The sequence below is a fragment of the Pinus tabuliformis genome, chromosome 1_1, assembly GCF_031772625.1.
Source record: "Pinus tabuliformis cultivar Carrire ecotype Pingquan chromosome 1_1, CPIR1, whole genome shotgun sequence".
In the NCBI taxonomy this organism is placed as follows: Eukaryota; Viridiplantae; Streptophyta; class Pinopsida; order Pinales; family Pinaceae; genus Pinus; species Pinus tabuliformis.
The window spans coordinates 215,819,897-215,837,608 of record NC_142297.1 but is presented as its reverse complement, the minus strand read 5'-3'; the positions used below and the strand labels follow the sequence as shown (position 1 = coordinate 215,837,608).

Here is a 17,712-nt window from a genome sequence, read left to right as displayed (position 1 = left end):
CTATCAAAGGTCTCATAGATTTCTCCAAGACTAGGAGCATTTGAATCAATGTAACGAATGACCTCCACAATAGGGCCCAAGAATGACACCAAATAAGAACAATCTGCCCACCAATCATTGTCCAACACCTGAAGCCTGACCTTCTTCCCAGTGTTTGTCTTTGATTCTGACCACCTTCCCCACTCTGAACTCACAACCAAGGATTGTAGAGGTACTTGTACCTCTAGCATCCTCTCCAATAAGAGAAAAAGGCTCGCATATCTAGTCTCAGTGGGCTTGAGGAATTCCTTCCTCGTGTGAGCCTTGTACATGGCCAAGGAGGTGTGGTGTTGCAAATAAACATCTGCACATCTCTTGCAGTTGTCACCAAGTCTGATATCCACTAAATCTTGTCAATGTCCTTCAGTGCATTATTGAGTGCGTGCACACAACAAGGAGTCCAAAAAATATGTTGATACCTGCTTTGAATCAATAACCCAGCTAATCTACAAACTGATGTCACATCTGTCACAACCTACACCACACTATCAGGCCCAACATCCTCTATAGCTTCTCAAAGAAGCTCAAATTGGAAAGATGCATCCTTGTGCTTTCCAGAACAATCAACAGCTTTAAGAAAGAATGGACCTTCTGAAGATGTCAGTATGATGTTGATTAGTGGGCATTTTCGGATGTCAGTCCATCAATCCATAACAATAGAGCAACCAAACCTCAACCATGTTTGTCTCATTCTCTCTTTTTGCACATTAATTTTAGACATTTGTCTATCCAAAATTGTTGTTCGTAGCTTATGTTCTCCGGGTGGTACATATGAAGGCCCTATTCTTGCAATTGCTTAGACCATTTCCTTGTAATAAAGAGAACGAACAACATGGAAAGGAATTCCATTGGCAAAAAGAAATTTGCCAATTGCATCATCTGTGTCATCTCGATCTAGAACATTGTACATCCCAGACACTGTAGCACCCATTGCATAAGAACAAGATGCACCAGTAGAAACCTTTGTCTTTTTTTATGAAGCATTGGATGGAAGCACTGGATGGAGGAATATTTGTGGATGGATAAACATGTCCGCTAGAAAACAATCCTTTTCCAGTGGTTTCCCTTTCTAGCCTCTAAAGTTGCTCTCTTTGAGTTGAATTCAAGTTCTTTGAGAGACACATATTGACTCCTTTACCCGTAATAGCCAAAATGTGTTGCTTCACCCTAGTATAGTTGCCAACAAAGTGATGCCCACAAATATTGCAGACTCAATCATGTGAGCCACCACCAACTTTTGGATTTTTTTCAGAAGTTTGGTTACATAGATTAGAAGCAGTTTTAGAGGATTAAATGTCCCCTTTGCAAATTTTTCCAGATCTCTTGGTGGGCCTTCAGAATCTACCTCATGCAAAGGCCTATTCTAGTTTCTTGCCCTCCTGTGACTGCTTTCAATTTCTTCATGTGCATCATGTGGCTCACTACCATTGTAGTTGTTGTCACTGTTCTCAGAAGAAGTCTGACTCTGACTCATAGTTGTAAGTTGAATGTAACTTGTAGTCTGTAGGTTGCAGCCTATAGTGAAAATAAAAAATTTAAAAACATTACACAGGCTAACTAATACTAACAAGCTAACAGCACACACACTCACCACTGAAAATATTTTTTTTTAATTTACAAGAAAAAAATTAAAATTAATACACAGTCAACACTAAAATATTTAAAAAATTTAAAATTTACAAAAAAAATGAAAAAAACACAATCAAGTTTCGACACTAAAAAAGTTAAAAAAAAAAAAAAAATTACAAAAAAGAATTGAAAAAAAAGTGCAGCCTACAGGCACACAAAAACACAGAAAATTTTAAAAAATTACAATTTACAAAAAAAATGAAAAAAAAACAATGACAGGTTGCAATCATCAATGTTAAATTCATAAATTGTTGATGTTACTTACAAGTTACTGTGCAAACTGTGGCCAGGTAAAGTCGATGGGGGCTGTAGTTCAACTTCAAAGTCGACGGGCTGCCTACAGTTCAAGTGCAACTAAAAAAGAATAAAAAATAAAAACTTCAAAGTCCCCCCTACATCCCTGGGCTACCTGCAGTTCAAGTCGTGGTTCAAGAATGAAGGCTTGAAGTTGAACAGCGAGGTGGTCTTGTGACTTGTCGATCGACAACGTGCAGCAGCAATGGGGACGGCGTGCAGCGGAGATGGGGGTTTCAACTTTCAACAGCGTCCAGCAGCGATGTCGGATGGCATCCACTTCTAGCAGTGATGTCGGATGGAGTCCATGGTCTAGCGTCCAGGTTTTGATAGGTTTAGATGGTGTCGGCGTCCAGCAGCAGCGGTGTTAGAATATTGCAGTGAGGGCATCGAGCTTCAACAATGAAAACTAAAGTCTAAAACCCTTGTGGTCGTAGTCAAAACAAAACAAAAAGAATTATGATCGAGAAAGAACACAAACAACCAAAAAAAATCATTAAAAAAAATCGAAATTAGTCAATGGAAACGGCCCCCCACGACCCCCGACGTCCCTCTTTTGCGGAAACGACCCCCTCTCATCCCCAAGTGCCCGAAGCGCGAAGGAGCTAGGAAAATTGACCCCCAGATGGGGGGACGCGGCCCCGTGGAACACTGGTTTTGGGTCATTCTCCTCCACACGTGTGAAGTGTTAGGGCATCGTTTCTGCAATAGTGAGCACGAAGTTGCAGTCATCTCCAAGAGCTATATTTTGGAGTAAGAAAAGTTTCTCTAGCAAGCCGAGTTGACAAAGAAGGGAAGCCGAGTAGAGCGAAGAAGATAAAAGCAAACTTTGTCCATTTTCAAGCCTCTTATGTAGCCTAGGGTTTCTGCAGAAGAAGTCGTCATTGCAGATCTATAACAGTTAGCCGAGATTCTGAGTTAAGGGGTTGAAATCTGAAGCAGTAGATAATTATGACCAGCATTGACTTCAAGGAAGAAAAGCACATCACGGAGAAACGTTGACTTGGTCTTGAAGGGGGTTTTGGTCAAGCGTCTAGGTCTTCGAATTCATCAATTGAAGATCCTATAAGAAGAAGAACTCTGTGGGTTTTCCTCTCAAGATTGGAGAAGTTTTGGCCCTGGCTGATTGCCTATATCTTGTGTCCTTTGTCTCATTGTTCTTTATGTTTTGATAGTTGTCTGATGAAGTGAACATTATAATAATCAAGTTAAAAGAACCTGATCAAGATAAGTAAAAAGCTTTCACAAGTAGTTATCATAAGCTAGAGAAATCACCCTCTCTTTTTGTCCTAGATTTCTCAACATGAAGAACCATAATCTATGGAAAATGAGACAAATTAACTTCTAATTTGTTTTAAAACCTACCTACAAATTAACCTATCGTTCTTATGTTATGGCAAGATAATGTGTTATCCAACAAGAAAACCATATATATATTGTGTTTCCCCCAACATACCCAGTTGGGGAGGTTGGGGGGTCACGTTTCCAGGTGTTCCTATTTCCAGAACTGGTACAGTTACCACATTTTGTGCAACTTAGATTCAGGTAGATACTTAACTTGTTAAATTTAGGTATGTTTTATGCCTAGAGAAATTTATTTCAATTATCATAGTTAGCTCAATATCTTTTCCAGATTAGCAATCACATCAACATTAAAGTAAATTATAGATAGAACATAAACATAGATCGCAGAAGACAAGCCAAGACAAGAGGACACAAAATGTGGCACTAGCCAGGGACAAACCCCAATGTGGGGAAACCCTTGATCAGTTCTTCTTATATGTTCTTCAATAGTTCAGCACAGAGAGAGAGAGAGAGAGACATAGTACATTTGCAACAGAAGTCAACATTTTGACTTATCTAAATAAGAGCATAGATCATCTCTAAGAAGATGACACATGAGATAGTTGAACTCAGTTGAAGACATGCTGCTTCAACTAATTCTCCAAGGTGACTCCTTCACCTATCATTGTGTTGCACCTCGTCGTTACGTTGCACCTAACCATGCTGCACCCATCATCACTATGCTAGACCTCATAACCATGTTGCACACATCATACTACTGCACCTTATGCTGCCATTGTTGTCCCATGTGCCATTGTTGCACCATGTTGCCACAGTTGTCCCATGTGCCATTGCTGCACCATGCTACCACAATTGTCCCATGTGCCATAGCTGCACCATGCTAGCCACTGTTGTCCCATGTGGCATATTGTTGTCCCACTGTTAGTGACATTGCCATTCCATGTTTGCTTGTCCCATTGTTTTGTTGTTGTCCCTTTGTTTTGCTATTGTCTCATCACAGCTTGCTATCCCAATTGTGCCATCATTGCACTATGCCATTGCTGCTAGCATTGTTGTCCCATCACACTGCACTGTTGCACTGTTGCTCTCTGGTTAGGGCATCACCTATAGCCCTATTCCTTCACACACCTCAACAATCAGCCCTCCAAAAGACTGTGGTTTACCAAGGGAGTATGCCTCCACTCCTATGTTGCCTTTGTCTGCTTGTTTTACCTCAAACGCAGCACATAGATGGCCTCTAGCTGCTGGCTATGGCCTGCGACCTAGCCCAGCAACTAGCTATATCTGCGACTCCCTTATACACCACCCAAACAACCCTTAAACAACACTGTTTTCTCCTCCAGATTTGCAGCCTTCCTTGCCCAGCAATCTGCACCCAAGACGGCTCTCAAACAAGCCTCAAAGCAGCCCGCTATAACCTACAACAACTCGGCCTCTCCACAGAAATACCACGCTGCTCTTTAAGCTCCCCCACGCTGTCCCTTTGGCCCTTCAAACTGCGGCTAAGACTCCTGCAATCCCTGCTCTAAATCTGCACTTGAAACAACCCCAAACAGATTTGTCTAACCCTTAAACTTACCTCAGAAATACGTTGTCCATACAGCCCTTCCATGCTGTCTAGGGCAGCCTCCTAACCACAGTTCCAAGCCTCCTTCTCCACGCAAAATTCATGCGTAGAGCTGTCATAGGTTAGGGCTTGCTAGGACTGTGGCTAGGGCTGCTAAGACCTCCTCCATAGCTGCATAGATCCTCCTTCTTACGACTGCGTTAGGGCTTGTAGAGACTGCATTTATGGCTTCATACTAGGGCTCCTTTACCTTCTGCATTTTAGGGCTTCCTCTCTTAGATTTTTCTTCCACTAAAACCCAGAACAAGTGGAGAGAAATCAAGAGTGAAGTGTGTGTAAAATGACTCTCAAGTCATCTCCTTTTATACTAAAACGTTGAGCACATGTGGGGTTTATTTGGTCGTTGGCAGACCTTGACGAATTGTCTTATAACCCAAATATATTCATATCTCCATGAATACTTATCGGAATCAAATGATCTTTAGATCAATCCTACACCTCTCGATGAGAGGGATCCAAGAAAAATAACTCTCAAGTCATCAATAGTGAAGTGTGTGTAAAATGACTCTCAAGTCATCTCCTTTTATACTAAACGTTGAGCACATGTGGGGTTTATTTGGTTACTGGCCAACCTTGACGAATTGTCTTATAATACAAATAAATTCATATCTCCATGAATACTTATCAGAATTGGATGATCTTTAGATCAATCCTACACCTCTCGATGAGAGGGATCCAAGAAAAATATAAGTTGCCATAACTAAGATGACCCACATGGAGTTTGGCCCTAGTTGCCAATTTTAACATAACTTCCATGCAGGCAACATTCAGGCTGAAACTCAGCATAGTTGCGGCTGTACTGCTGATATTTGGTTTCTATTGTTCTGTTGTGATTGATGAGAATAGATGAAACCTGTAAAGGATCTCTTTTTAGTAGTGTTTTTTACTATGAAGACAGTAGGCCTGCAAAGTTTTGGCTTTGTCATAAAATTTTGATGAGATCTAGCACGGAATTTGTTTGATCTGCCAGCTGATTTTTGTTTAAGGTATACGGAGTTCTAATGACTTGCAAATGCTGGTGAGAACAGGTGCAATTGTAGAAGTTATCATCTTTGTGATTGATGTGGACGCAAAGGCTGCTGTCTGTGATGTTTGGTTTTGTCATATAAGTATGATGTTATAAGAATTAGCGGTTGACAGGCTAGTGCTGGAAGTTGATCTTTGTTTATGATTTTCACAAAGATAGCTCCGCTGTCTTTGAATATACTAATGTAATCAGAATGCTGTACAAGTATATATACAATGTACTCGTTTTACTATACTAATAAAATCATACGACTTTTTCCAAGAACAAATAAATTGATTAGTAATGTATTAGTGTAGTGCCAAGACCAATAGGGGAACAGAACGAGAAATAGGTTTTCAAATTAGTTTTCTGGTAACAAAATTTAATAGAGATCTAAGTTAGTAGGGATGTAACGACTTTGTTGTAAATGCGTTGTACATTATTTTTTCCAATATTAGGAATTGATTAATAAAAAGAACAAAAAAAACAGTGCACCATTAATGGAAAATCCCAGGGCCTGCAAACAAATACCCTCACCGACAAAAAAGCAGATAAACTCACTTTTTCCAGCAAAAGAGCCTCCTGTGGGCATGTAGGGAATACCAAAAGGCCGATGCCCACCATCCCCAACCCATAGCAACCTAATGCTATGATAAGATATACTGGAAACTGTACAAAAGCCATCTAAACAGTTAAATCTCTCTCCCATACATGTAATGTTTTCCCTAACAGTTGTTTATCTAAATAGAAAGAACAATGGAAAGAGAATGAAAGTACCAACCAGGAGAGCGTCTTGCGGGGAAATAAGAGAGGACTGAAGTAGGCCGATCCACACTGCCAAAAGAACTGCAAGCAATCCTGCAATTTTGATAATATGCCTCATCTCTGTTTTTGTTAATAAGTATTCGATGTCTAATTTCTCCTCGAAATGCCCAGACAGGTATTTTTCATGGTAAATGGATGCAAGAATTGAAGACGGGATGGGCCTGTCAAAGCCCTGACTGTGACGATAGATCGTAGACGGGATCGAAAACAGATGCCCAATTTCATTAAGTTAAAGAAAATTAATCACATTGTTGGGTTCAAATTATGATTTAAATTGGTGGAATTTGATGCCATTGAGGGTAAGAATAATTTAAATTATTTTTATATTTCTTGAGAAATTATGATTTAAATTGGTGGAATTTGATGCCATTGACGGTAAGATTAATTTAAATTATTTATATACTTCTTGAGAAGTAATTTTTTATTTTTTCCAGTATGGGTTGAAATTTCAAAATTAATTGTGAGTTAATTTTAGTGGTGGGGAAGAGAGTCCTTCAAATTAGTATTAGTATTAGTATGTTAGGAATGTAATGTATTGTAATGTAAAACAAAAATAACTTCATAAAAAATAATTTTTTTAAATTAATTCTCCAAATTAATATGTTAAAAATGTTGTAAAGTAAAATAAAAATAATTCTATAAAAATAAAATGGGTTTTTTGCTGTGGTCAAATTTTATAAAAATAAAAATAAATTTAAAAAAATAAAATTAATAGTTATAAATATTAAATTAAAACATTTTTATTTAGTCAAATAACATAAAATAAATTTTATAATTATAATTATACTTAATGTGATGGGAACTCACATTTTTATTTAGTCCGAATAAAATAAATATAATTTTAGAAAAATAAAAATAATATTAAAAAATATATATATAGTATTAATGTAGAATATAGTTTATTTAAGGGGGGAATTAAACCAACTTAGATCCATCTTAATTTTGGATCTACCAAGCATTGAGAGGGATCAAATCTCTTGAGATGCAAACCAAGTCGAGAGGGATTAGATTTGCTTTCACTCTAAAAGAGGTTTAAATCTTAAGAGATTTGATCTCTCTAGACGCCTGGTAGATCTGGAGTTAAGATGGATCTAGATTAGTATCCATCTTAACTCTAAATCTACCAAGCACTAAGAGGAATCAAATCTCTTGAGATGCGAACCTCTTTTAGAGTGAAAATAGATCATAGCACATCCAAAATCTCTTGAGATGCAAACCAAGTCGAGAGCGATATCATATCCAAAATCTTTTGAGATGTAAACCAAGCTGAGAGGGATTAGATCTCTTTTCACTCTAAAAGAGATTTGCATCTCAAGAGATTTGATCCCTCTCGGCACTTAGTAGATCCAGAGTTAAGATGGATCTAGGCTGGTACTAGTTACCCTCTCCAGCCCAATATGGTAGAGATGTTGTAATGTAATATAATGTAATGTAATGTTTTGTAAACATTTTGACTAGTTCAAAATAAAAATAAATGAAATTAATAATTATAATTATCAATAAAATATGTTGGCCGATAAAATTACATAAAATATAAATATAAATCAAATCAAATAATTAATAATTGTAATTGATAATTAAACCAGCATGATCTACCAAGTGTCGAGAGGGATAAGATACAAACATTTTTTAAAGTAGTAAGAGATTCGACCCCTCTCAACACTTGGTAAATTTGGAGTTAAGATGGATCTAGATTGGTATTTGTATAAACTATAAAAGGCAATTCAAGATATATTCATAAATGTACTCATACTCATATATATATTAGTGTTTTTTAACGATCATATATCTATTAATGGTATTACTATTTTTTTAACCATCATATTTCTATTAATGTTAGAGAAAGTAAAGCCCATGAAGTGAGAGTTAAGGTTTTTTTTTATAGGACTTGAATATATCGTTATGCAAAAGTAATTTCCTTTGCATTGTTATCACATTAGACTGGAGCCTAACCCTTAGGTGCAAAGTGAAAGCAGCGATAGCAAGTGCCTTGGGAGGGCATGAAAACCCCTCCTTCAAGAATGTGGTTACAAGGGATGGAGGTTATGGTTGAAGTCGTCATATGCAATCACCCTATGGATTAGCTTTGGGTTGAATTCGTGCAGACAAAAACAAAGACAATCCTCCACTAAGGGTGAATTGGAAAAATCATATGTGAGGGAGATGTCTCCCAAAGGTAGTGAAGGATCCAAATTTCAAAGTAAAATCAGACAAAATTTAGAGCTACATCTAGCATATGAAGGATTATGCCTTAATATGCAAGTTCATTGGCCTTTAACCAACAAAGAGAGCTTTGGTTGGATGGATCTAGCAAAAATGGCAGTTGAAGGGACACATTGATCTCAAACAAATAGCAAAGGGTTTATTTACAATGATTTTTGCAAATCTAGAAGACAAAAACAGGCATTCGAGAATGGCCCTTTTTTTTTCAATAATGCAAGGTTGTTCATGAAATTTTAGCAAGAAAGGTACAATCTGGAAAAGGAAAAATTCTTGGCGGGCCCAATTTGGGTTTGTCTATTTTCTTTGCCAAAATAATATTAGGAGGAAGAAATATTAGAAGGTATATAAAATGTGATCATAAATTTTGGGAAAATATTTGAAGTGAACAAGTGGGGATGCTACACCTCATATGCGAGGATATGTGTGTATATGAATATCTCCCAACCACTGCCAAAATCGATTAAAATATCCTACCATTCAGATGTCACAGGTTCCACGAATATGATCATCTCTTCAAGGATTGTCCCTTGAACCTCAGAAAGGAAACAAAATAAAATCAACAAAAAATGGATCACGAAAAATAACCTCATCGAAAAAACTCTTCAGCGCAAAATGCGAAAACACCAAAGGAGTCGCTTTAATCCAAAAATTATTATGAGGCATTGGCCAGAGAAGAGCGTGAAATGTCAAATCAAGTACATCTTTAAGAAATGGATCAGGAGAAGGGCACAATAAAGCTAGAGGCAAAAGCTCACAAGAGAAAAGCGCTAAAGGAATCCACAAATAATGCACAAATAGAGGAAACGAATATGTCAGACATACAGGGAACAATGAATGTTGATGGGCTAGAGGACATGGATATGGATGGAATCGCATTGTCAGACCTCATTGAAGAATGACAGGCTAGGACCTAGGGAAGATACCAAATCAACAGAGAAATATAATTAAACAAACATATTGATAGCTAATAAATAAAGGGAATGTGACTTCAAAAAGAGAAAGCTCACCCCCAACAAATCTTGGCATCCAATCATAGAGCTTCAAAGGTACTCCCAAGCTTGTGAAGGAAGACAAAAGAGAGCACTGGAAAGCAAAAACGATTTAATATAGGAGATGGAGGATATGCTTATCAATTCTAGATAAGTGGCTCTCTTAACATAGGTATTTTTCTTTGCCCAACATTCTTCTCGATGAAGATAGTTTTGTAGAAAGTAAGAGGCCTTAACTATCGAGGGAAACAAAGGCTTCTCAAAGAGAAAATTCATAGGGAAATCCCTACAATAGTAACATCATAGGAAACTAAATGTGATAGTGATAAAGTCAGCTCAATAGTATTTCATTGTTGGAGAGGATGTCAAACCATAGTACTAGATGTTGTAGAATAATCGAGGGGACTAGCTATCTTATGGAATCCAAATGAAGTCGAATTTACAGATTGGATGGATACCCTGGGAATAATATCTAGTAGATTCCACTATTTAGGATCAAAAGAAACAAGATGCATAACTATTGTCTATGGCTCAAATATGGTGAATGAAATTGTAGGCTTTCTTAGAAACTTTGTTCGCATTATATAACTTCACCAAGATAAGATATGGATTTTACGAGGAGACTTCAACATGGTGACACCACTAGAGGAAAAGAGGGAGGTATTTGCCTTTTGGACACAGACTCCCAACAATTCAAACAGTTGATCTAGCAAATGATGTTGGCCAATGTGGAATATTTTATGGAGTATTCACCTAGAAAATTTGTCATGGCAATAAGAACCAAATAGCATATCACTTGGATATAATTTGTCTTGAAATCTCTCTTAGAAGTGGATGTCTTCCTAGAAGCACATGTTCTTCCTTGCACAAGTTCAGATCACTCGTCAATCTGTTTAGAAATAGATCTCAAAGCTACCCCTAAAAATAGGCCTTTCATATTTGAGAGTTTTTTGCTTAAGGATCCATCCTTCCTTGAGAAGGAGAAGGCATTGTGGGAAGGGATTCAAGTCTAGGGTCCCTCAAATATGACCAAGTTTCATCAAAAGCTCAAGATTCTCATGTCAAAAATAAAAAAATAAATGGAATAAATAGGATTTTGGAAACATTTTACTAGAAAAACGAGAGTTGGAGGTATAGAGGTAATAGGTTTAACAACAAATAATTCTAGAGGGAAACAATAGGGATTTGGCTGCAAAAGGAGGGAAATTGCTCACGAAAATAGAGGACAGAAGGTAATAGGAGCAAAAATCAAGAATCTACTGGCTTCGGAAAAGGGGAGAAGAACACAAAGCTTTTTCATAAATCAATGTTCAAAGACCAACATCATAACAAGATCTTTTCGCTTAAAGATGAAGCAGTGCAAAAATTCACAGTTCACAAAGAGATGGAGCAAGAATATTGTGGATTGCTTTTATTTAAACCAAATCAAAGTCAATGGAGATCAATTACAAGATCATAACAAACATCCAAGCGTTAGTTCAACTAGATCATAATGTTGCCTTAATCTGAGATTGTTAGGCCCCTATACTACTAGTGTAACCCCTTATTGTTATTAGTACAACCCACTTATTATATTGATGTACCCATGTAGTGCCCATATTGTTACTATTGTGCCCCATAGAAGCCCACTATTGTTATTATTGTGCCCTTACGTTATTATTGTTATGTTGGCTCTGATTATGTTATGATCCCTTAGACTCCTATATATAGAAAGGAGGCCTTTTCATTTGTATCATCCAAGAATTGCTCATTTGTGTAATGTAAATGAGGTTGCCCCCTCGAAGAGGCTGAATTCTAAGGCGTTGATCTCTCTTTTCTATATTTTTGTGAGCTAGTTTCATAACAGAGATGTATCCTATGTTGAAGTTGAAAAGGCGGTAATGTCCATGTCAAAAGACAAAGTGTTGGGTTTGGACAGGTTCACCATAGATTTTTTTCTAGGCTTGTTTGCACTTTCCTAACAAAGAAATCCATGACCTAGTGGAGGAATCCCGCAGTACATGATCTTCATTTCCAACCTTAATGCCACACTATTAACACTAGCACCCAAGTCTGATAAGGCCCAAGATCTTGTTAACTTCAAACCAATAGCCTTATGCAATGTGATATATAATATTATTTTGAAAGTCATTGCAAATCATCTAAATTCACTCCTATCAAATATAATTTCAATGGAGCAGGCCGATTATGTGGAGGGTAGATAGATCTTCGATGGAATAGTAGTAGCCAAGAGGTGCTCCATTCATTGAAAAATATATAAAAATGCAAGAATGCTAATTAAGCTTGACCCATCTGGGGCCTTAAACAAACTTAGTTGGCTTATCTCTTCAGTGTTCTCACAGTCTTTGACTTTTCAAGTAGTTGGATTAATTGGGTAGGAGCTATGGTTGCAACCCTTTCTTCTCAATGGTGTTGAATGGATCTCCTTCCTCAACATTCAAGTCAAATGGAATTTAGCAAGGGACCCTCTCTCACTGTTCTTATTTATTCTTGCTACAAAAGCATTGGGATGCACCATAAAGGTAGCAATAGCACAAAGAAAGATAAAGTATCAAGCCATCTATGATAATGATCTTTCCACCTCCATGAATAGTTTTTTGAATATACGATACTAATGGGAGTTCCTACAATAAGAGAAGCTAGAGCTCTAAAGCAGATCCCAGAGGACTTCATGGAGGCATCAATTGAATCCATTGTCATGAAAAAATCTCAAATCTATTTCTTTAATACTAACTTAGCAAGGTAGGGACACCTAATGAGATTGTTGGGTTTTTAATGCAGTTCTCTCCCTGCTAAATATCTAGTGGTGCTTTGATAAATAACTCCCTTAAAATTATTCACTGGAAGGAATTAGTCCATAAAATATCCAAAAATTTGGATTGTTGGTCTTTCATATGTCTGAATTTTACTAGCAGACTATTCTTGTTAAAATTAGTCTTGCAAGCCCTTCCGATTTATTTTCTCTTTGTGTTGGTGACACTTGAAGGAATCCTCAAATCCATCAAGATTATTTGCAAATCCTTTATTTGGGAAGGGCCTATGAGAGAAAGTGTTGGGTCCCTATAATACTAGTGATTACCCCATTACTATTGTAGTTATACCCCTTATTTATATTGTTGTGCCCCTATTACCCCCATATTGTTATTTCTGTTCCCCATAGAATCCCTCTATTGTTATTTTTGTGGCTTTATATTATTATTGTTAGGTCGGCTGGATTATATTGTGACTCCTTAGACTCCTATATATAGAAAGGAGGTTTTGTCATTTGTATCATCCAAGAATTGTTCATTTATGTAATGTAAAGGAGGTTGCCCCCTCGAAGAGGCTGAATTCTAAGGCGTTGATCTATCTTTTCTATCTTTTCTTGAGCTGGTTTCATAACATTTGGTATCAGAGCTTTGGATTCTAGGGTTTCGCTGCTCCAAACAGGTCATCGTGGCATTTTCGCTATAACTTTTTTTTTTGGTGATGTTTCAAAAGTCGCAAAAAAAACCCATTTGAGAAGAAATCGCGTTGAACCTTGGGTCCGAATTTCAGAGCTTTTCGCCCGATATTTACGGAAATATGATCTGAGGAAGTTGGTCTTTTTGCAGACTCCTGAATTACATTCAAAACAGGTGACCTGGGGAAAATCGTCATAACTTTCTCTCTGGGGATCGGATTGAAATTTCGTCAGAAGGAACAGAAAGAGGACGGACTGTAGTTTCTTGTGTGTGTGTTTCAGATTCAAAGGTTGAAACAGTGACTCGTGGCACGTCGTACAAGTTCGCTCTACTGAACCAGTCTAAAAACAAGTCACTATGGGAGATTTCACATAACTCTTCCTTGGAGAATCCAATTTGGCTCAGACTTGTGGCATTGGAAAGAGGACGCAGAAGGCTACTTTAGGTAGAAATTTCAGAACTGGATGATCCGAAATTACAGAGATACATCAGATTCAATATCAGGCTTCTATAAAGTGAAAAAAGGTGTGTAGTTTTTTTTTTAACTTTTGTGTAAGCTTGGTTTAACAGAATTCAAAGGGCATAGTAAAGCATTATTATCGGTAACTGATGCCCCGAGGAAAGAAAATGCAAACACCTAGTAAGGAACCTGAAAGCTCTAGCATGACTCATGAAGAAGAGGAAGAAATGCTACATGATATATCAAAATTACAAGAACAAGTGCAACAAATGTCACGTTCACAAAAGCTAACAGAAGCTAAGATAAGTGGCGTGGAATCTAAGATAAATGGCATGGTGTTACAGGGAAAAGTGTCTATTTAGAACTACTCTATCCCACTAAGGTGTGACAGCTGCCTTAGAAACAAACAGAGAAAAACTACTTTTGTATTTCCTTTATGAACTATAGATAGAGAGGAATAGAAAGAACCAACCTGTGTCTTGCGCTAATCCTTTGATCCAATCCCTCTCTTCTTTGACAGTCTCCAGCTACCTGCTCCCTTACTTGCCCAGCTTCACCAAGTACCTGTAAGATCACAGAATAAGAACACTATACAAAGACATGGATCTATATTCATAAACAACTTAGGATCAGATTTAAGTTAACCATACAAATGTAACAAGCATCAATGATACAAAAGCATGGAGGAAAAAATCAAATAGCTTTTATTGATAAACAAGAAAAGATCCAGGAGGAGTTACAACCGATGGTTCCTGACCCAGCATCAACCTCCCAGCAAAGAAGCCCCTCTTCACCTCCAACAAAGCATAGATCACCTAATACTCTAATGTTTGTCTCAAAACCAACAGCAATTCCTTACAATATGCAAAATTCCAGCCTCCGGATCTCTGAGATGAGGGATCCATATATAGGTATGTGTAAGGAGGATGAGTCAGCTTGTGATTTGATTAGTGTCTTCTCTCTGTCAGTTCTTGCTTCCACTTGGAGATTGAAGGCCTCTTACTCATCCTTGGTCGAATTCAGTGAGGCAAGTGTCACAGGAGAAGATTCTGGAAGCTTCCATTGTCTCTCCACCTCGCGGAATGACACTGCCATTTGTCATTTCTCGCCCAACGCACCCTCACAGTGTATTTAGGTGCAATGCAACGCACCTAGCCAGTGGAGCAGCTGAAATGATCCTGTTTTGACTTATTCTGAGCAGTTTCTGGTGGAGAACTTCTGGGAGAAGCTGTAATCTTTTGACCTTGTTCCTTTAGGGGTTAGAACAAAACTTTTAGGGACTTAGGAGCCCTTGGTTTATGGACATTTCATGCTTGGAGTTGTAAGGCACAAAAATGTCTATAACACATGGAATCTAAGATAAAGGGCATGGAAGCTAAGATGGAGGATTCGATGGCAAATTTGAAGATAGATTTGAAGACAGACATGGAAGAATTGAAGAAGTTGCTACAAGAAAGGGTCACTAATGGTGAAAAGGTAGTAAAGGAAACTCATGATGAGAACAAAAGAAATGTTAATCATGATTCCATAGACGCTAATGTTGGATCGAAGAATCACCATATTCCAAAAATCGATATGAGGAAGTTTGATGGCAAGGATCCCGCCACATGGATATTACAGATGGAGCAATTCTTCGATCTCAATAATGTGCAAAACGCACAAAAGGTACGTATGGCAACTGTATATTTGGAACCAAATCAGTTTGTATGGTATCAATGGCTTTGCTCTCGTAAACAATTTATCACTTGGGCAATTTTTACGGAAGAATTGATAGCACATTATGAAGATACAAAAAGCAACACTTTTTTTAGCCAATTGATAAGTCTCAAACAAAAGGGTTCAGTAATGGAGCACATTGAGGAGTTCCAAAAATTGAACATAAGGGTAAAAGATATTCCAGAGGAGCATAGGATTGATGTGTTCATAGGGTCTTTAAAGGATAATATCCAACATGATGTTCGCCTTTGGGAACCTGATTCATTAGAGAAGGCATTCAGGTTAGCAAGAAAAATGGAAAGCAAAATTATGGCAACCAGGAAGCATACCACTCACAACTATAAAGACGGAAGTGTTGTTGCCCCTAGTCTTCCACAACCTATAAGGTTGACACCACAACAATTGGAAGAAAAAAGAGCAAAAGGGCTTTGTTACAGTTGTGATAGCAAATACACTAAAGGTCATAAGTGTGCTGAGAAGAAATTATTCTACATAGATTGTGAAGAGGAAGAAGAAAAGGAGCAAGAAAGGTCAAAAGAAGAAGATATACTCCAGGAACAAAGCCTAGATGAAGAACAAATAAATCCGACCATATCTTGTAATGCATTGGCGGGAATTACCACTCCTCAAACCATCAAGATAGAAGGACAAATCAAGAAGAAAAAGGTAATAGTGTTGATTGATTCAGGAAGCACCCACAATTTTATTCATTGTAGGGTAGCAAAAGAATTGAATTGCTTCCTATATCCAGCACCAGAGTGTCAAGTGATGATTGCAAATGGAGGAACAATAAATTGCTCTGGAAAGTGCCATAATATCAAGCTATCCATGGGAGAATATGTATTGACTAGCCCAATGCTTTCCATTCCAATGGGAGGTGCTGATGTTGTACTAGGAGTCCAATGGCTACAATCCTTGGGTACAATAGCTTTTAATTTTCAAGAACTTTTCATCAAATTTTCTACGGAAGGAAAGGAAGTTGAATTAAGGGGTATTGCAGGGAAACCAGGAAAGATAATCAGCTCTAATGGCATGACTAAGCTTCTTAAAAAGGAGCAAAGAGGTGTAATTGCACAATTATGTTCGCTAGATGTTTCCACATTGGAATCATCTATTTCTCCAGATCTCCAAAATGTCCTGGACAATCATTCCAAGGTATTTGAGACTCCCAAAGGTCTCCCACCTATGCGTGATCATGATCATGCTATTCATCTGATTCCAGGAAGTGTTCCTCCAAACATCAGGCCGTACAGATATCCCTATGCCCAAAAAAGTGAAATTGAACGTATGGTTGCAGAAATGCTAGAGGCTGGTATAATTCAACCAAGTCAAAGTTCTTTCTCAGCTCCAGTAGTATTGGTGCACAAGAAGGATGGATCATGGCGCATGTGTCCGGATTATAGGGAGCTCAACAAGCTCACTATTAAAGATAAGTTCCCCATTCCTGTTATTGATGAATTGCATGGATCAATTTACTTCACCAAGTTGGATCTTCGTTCGGGATATCATCAAATCAGAATGAAGATTGAAGACATTCCGAAAACGACATTTAGAACTCATGAGGGTCATTATGAATTTTTGGTCATGCCTTTTGGCCTTACCAATGCACCTTCAACATTTCAAGGTTTGATGAATTCAATTTTCAAACCATTCCTTAGAAAATTTGTGTTAGTATTTTTTGATGATATACTAATCTACAGCAAGTCTTGGAAGGATCATGTTGAACATGTTGACAGGGTGCTACAACTATTGGAGGAGAAACAATTATATGCAAAAAGATCCAAATGTTTCTTTGGAGTCCAGGAGGTGGAATATTTGGGTCATATTGTATCTCATGAAGGAGTTAAGGTAGACCCTAGCAAAATTAAAGCCATTAAGGAATGGAAAATCCCCACATCCATAAAGCATCTGCGAGGATTTCTTGGGTTGACAGGGTATTATCGCAAGTTTGTTAAGAATTATGGGAGAATAGCAGCACCTCTAACAACATTATTGAAGAAAGATTCATTTTCATGGACTCCGGAAGCAACAAAGGCCTTTGAACATCTTAAAGAGGCAATGTGCCAAGCACCGGTCTTAGCTACACCGGACTTCACAAAAACCTTTATTGTGGAATGTGATGCTTCAGGAAATGGAATTGGTGCTGTTCTAATGCA

The 17,712-nt window shown here is 37.8% G+C and overlaps 1 protein-coding gene across 1 annotated transcript in view; it reads right to left on the bottom strand.

The window, feature by feature from the left end:
• DPMS3 (dolichol-phosphate mannosyltransferase-like protein) overlaps window positions 1-6,972 on the bottom strand; it is a 56,745-nt gene extending 49,773 nt beyond the window's left edge. The window contains exons 1-2 of the mRNA XM_089390590.1: window positions 6,682-6,972; window positions 6,462-6,569 (exon numbers count right to left, since the gene is read on the bottom strand). Coding sequence (XP_089246716.1) covers window positions 6,462-6,569; window positions 6,682-6,783 — 210 coding nt within the window. The 5' untranslated portion in view covers window positions 6,784-6,972. The remainder of the gene's footprint in view (window positions 1-6,461; window positions 6,570-6,681) is intronic.
• Between the last annotated feature and the right edge of the window lie 10,740 nt (window positions 6,973-17,712).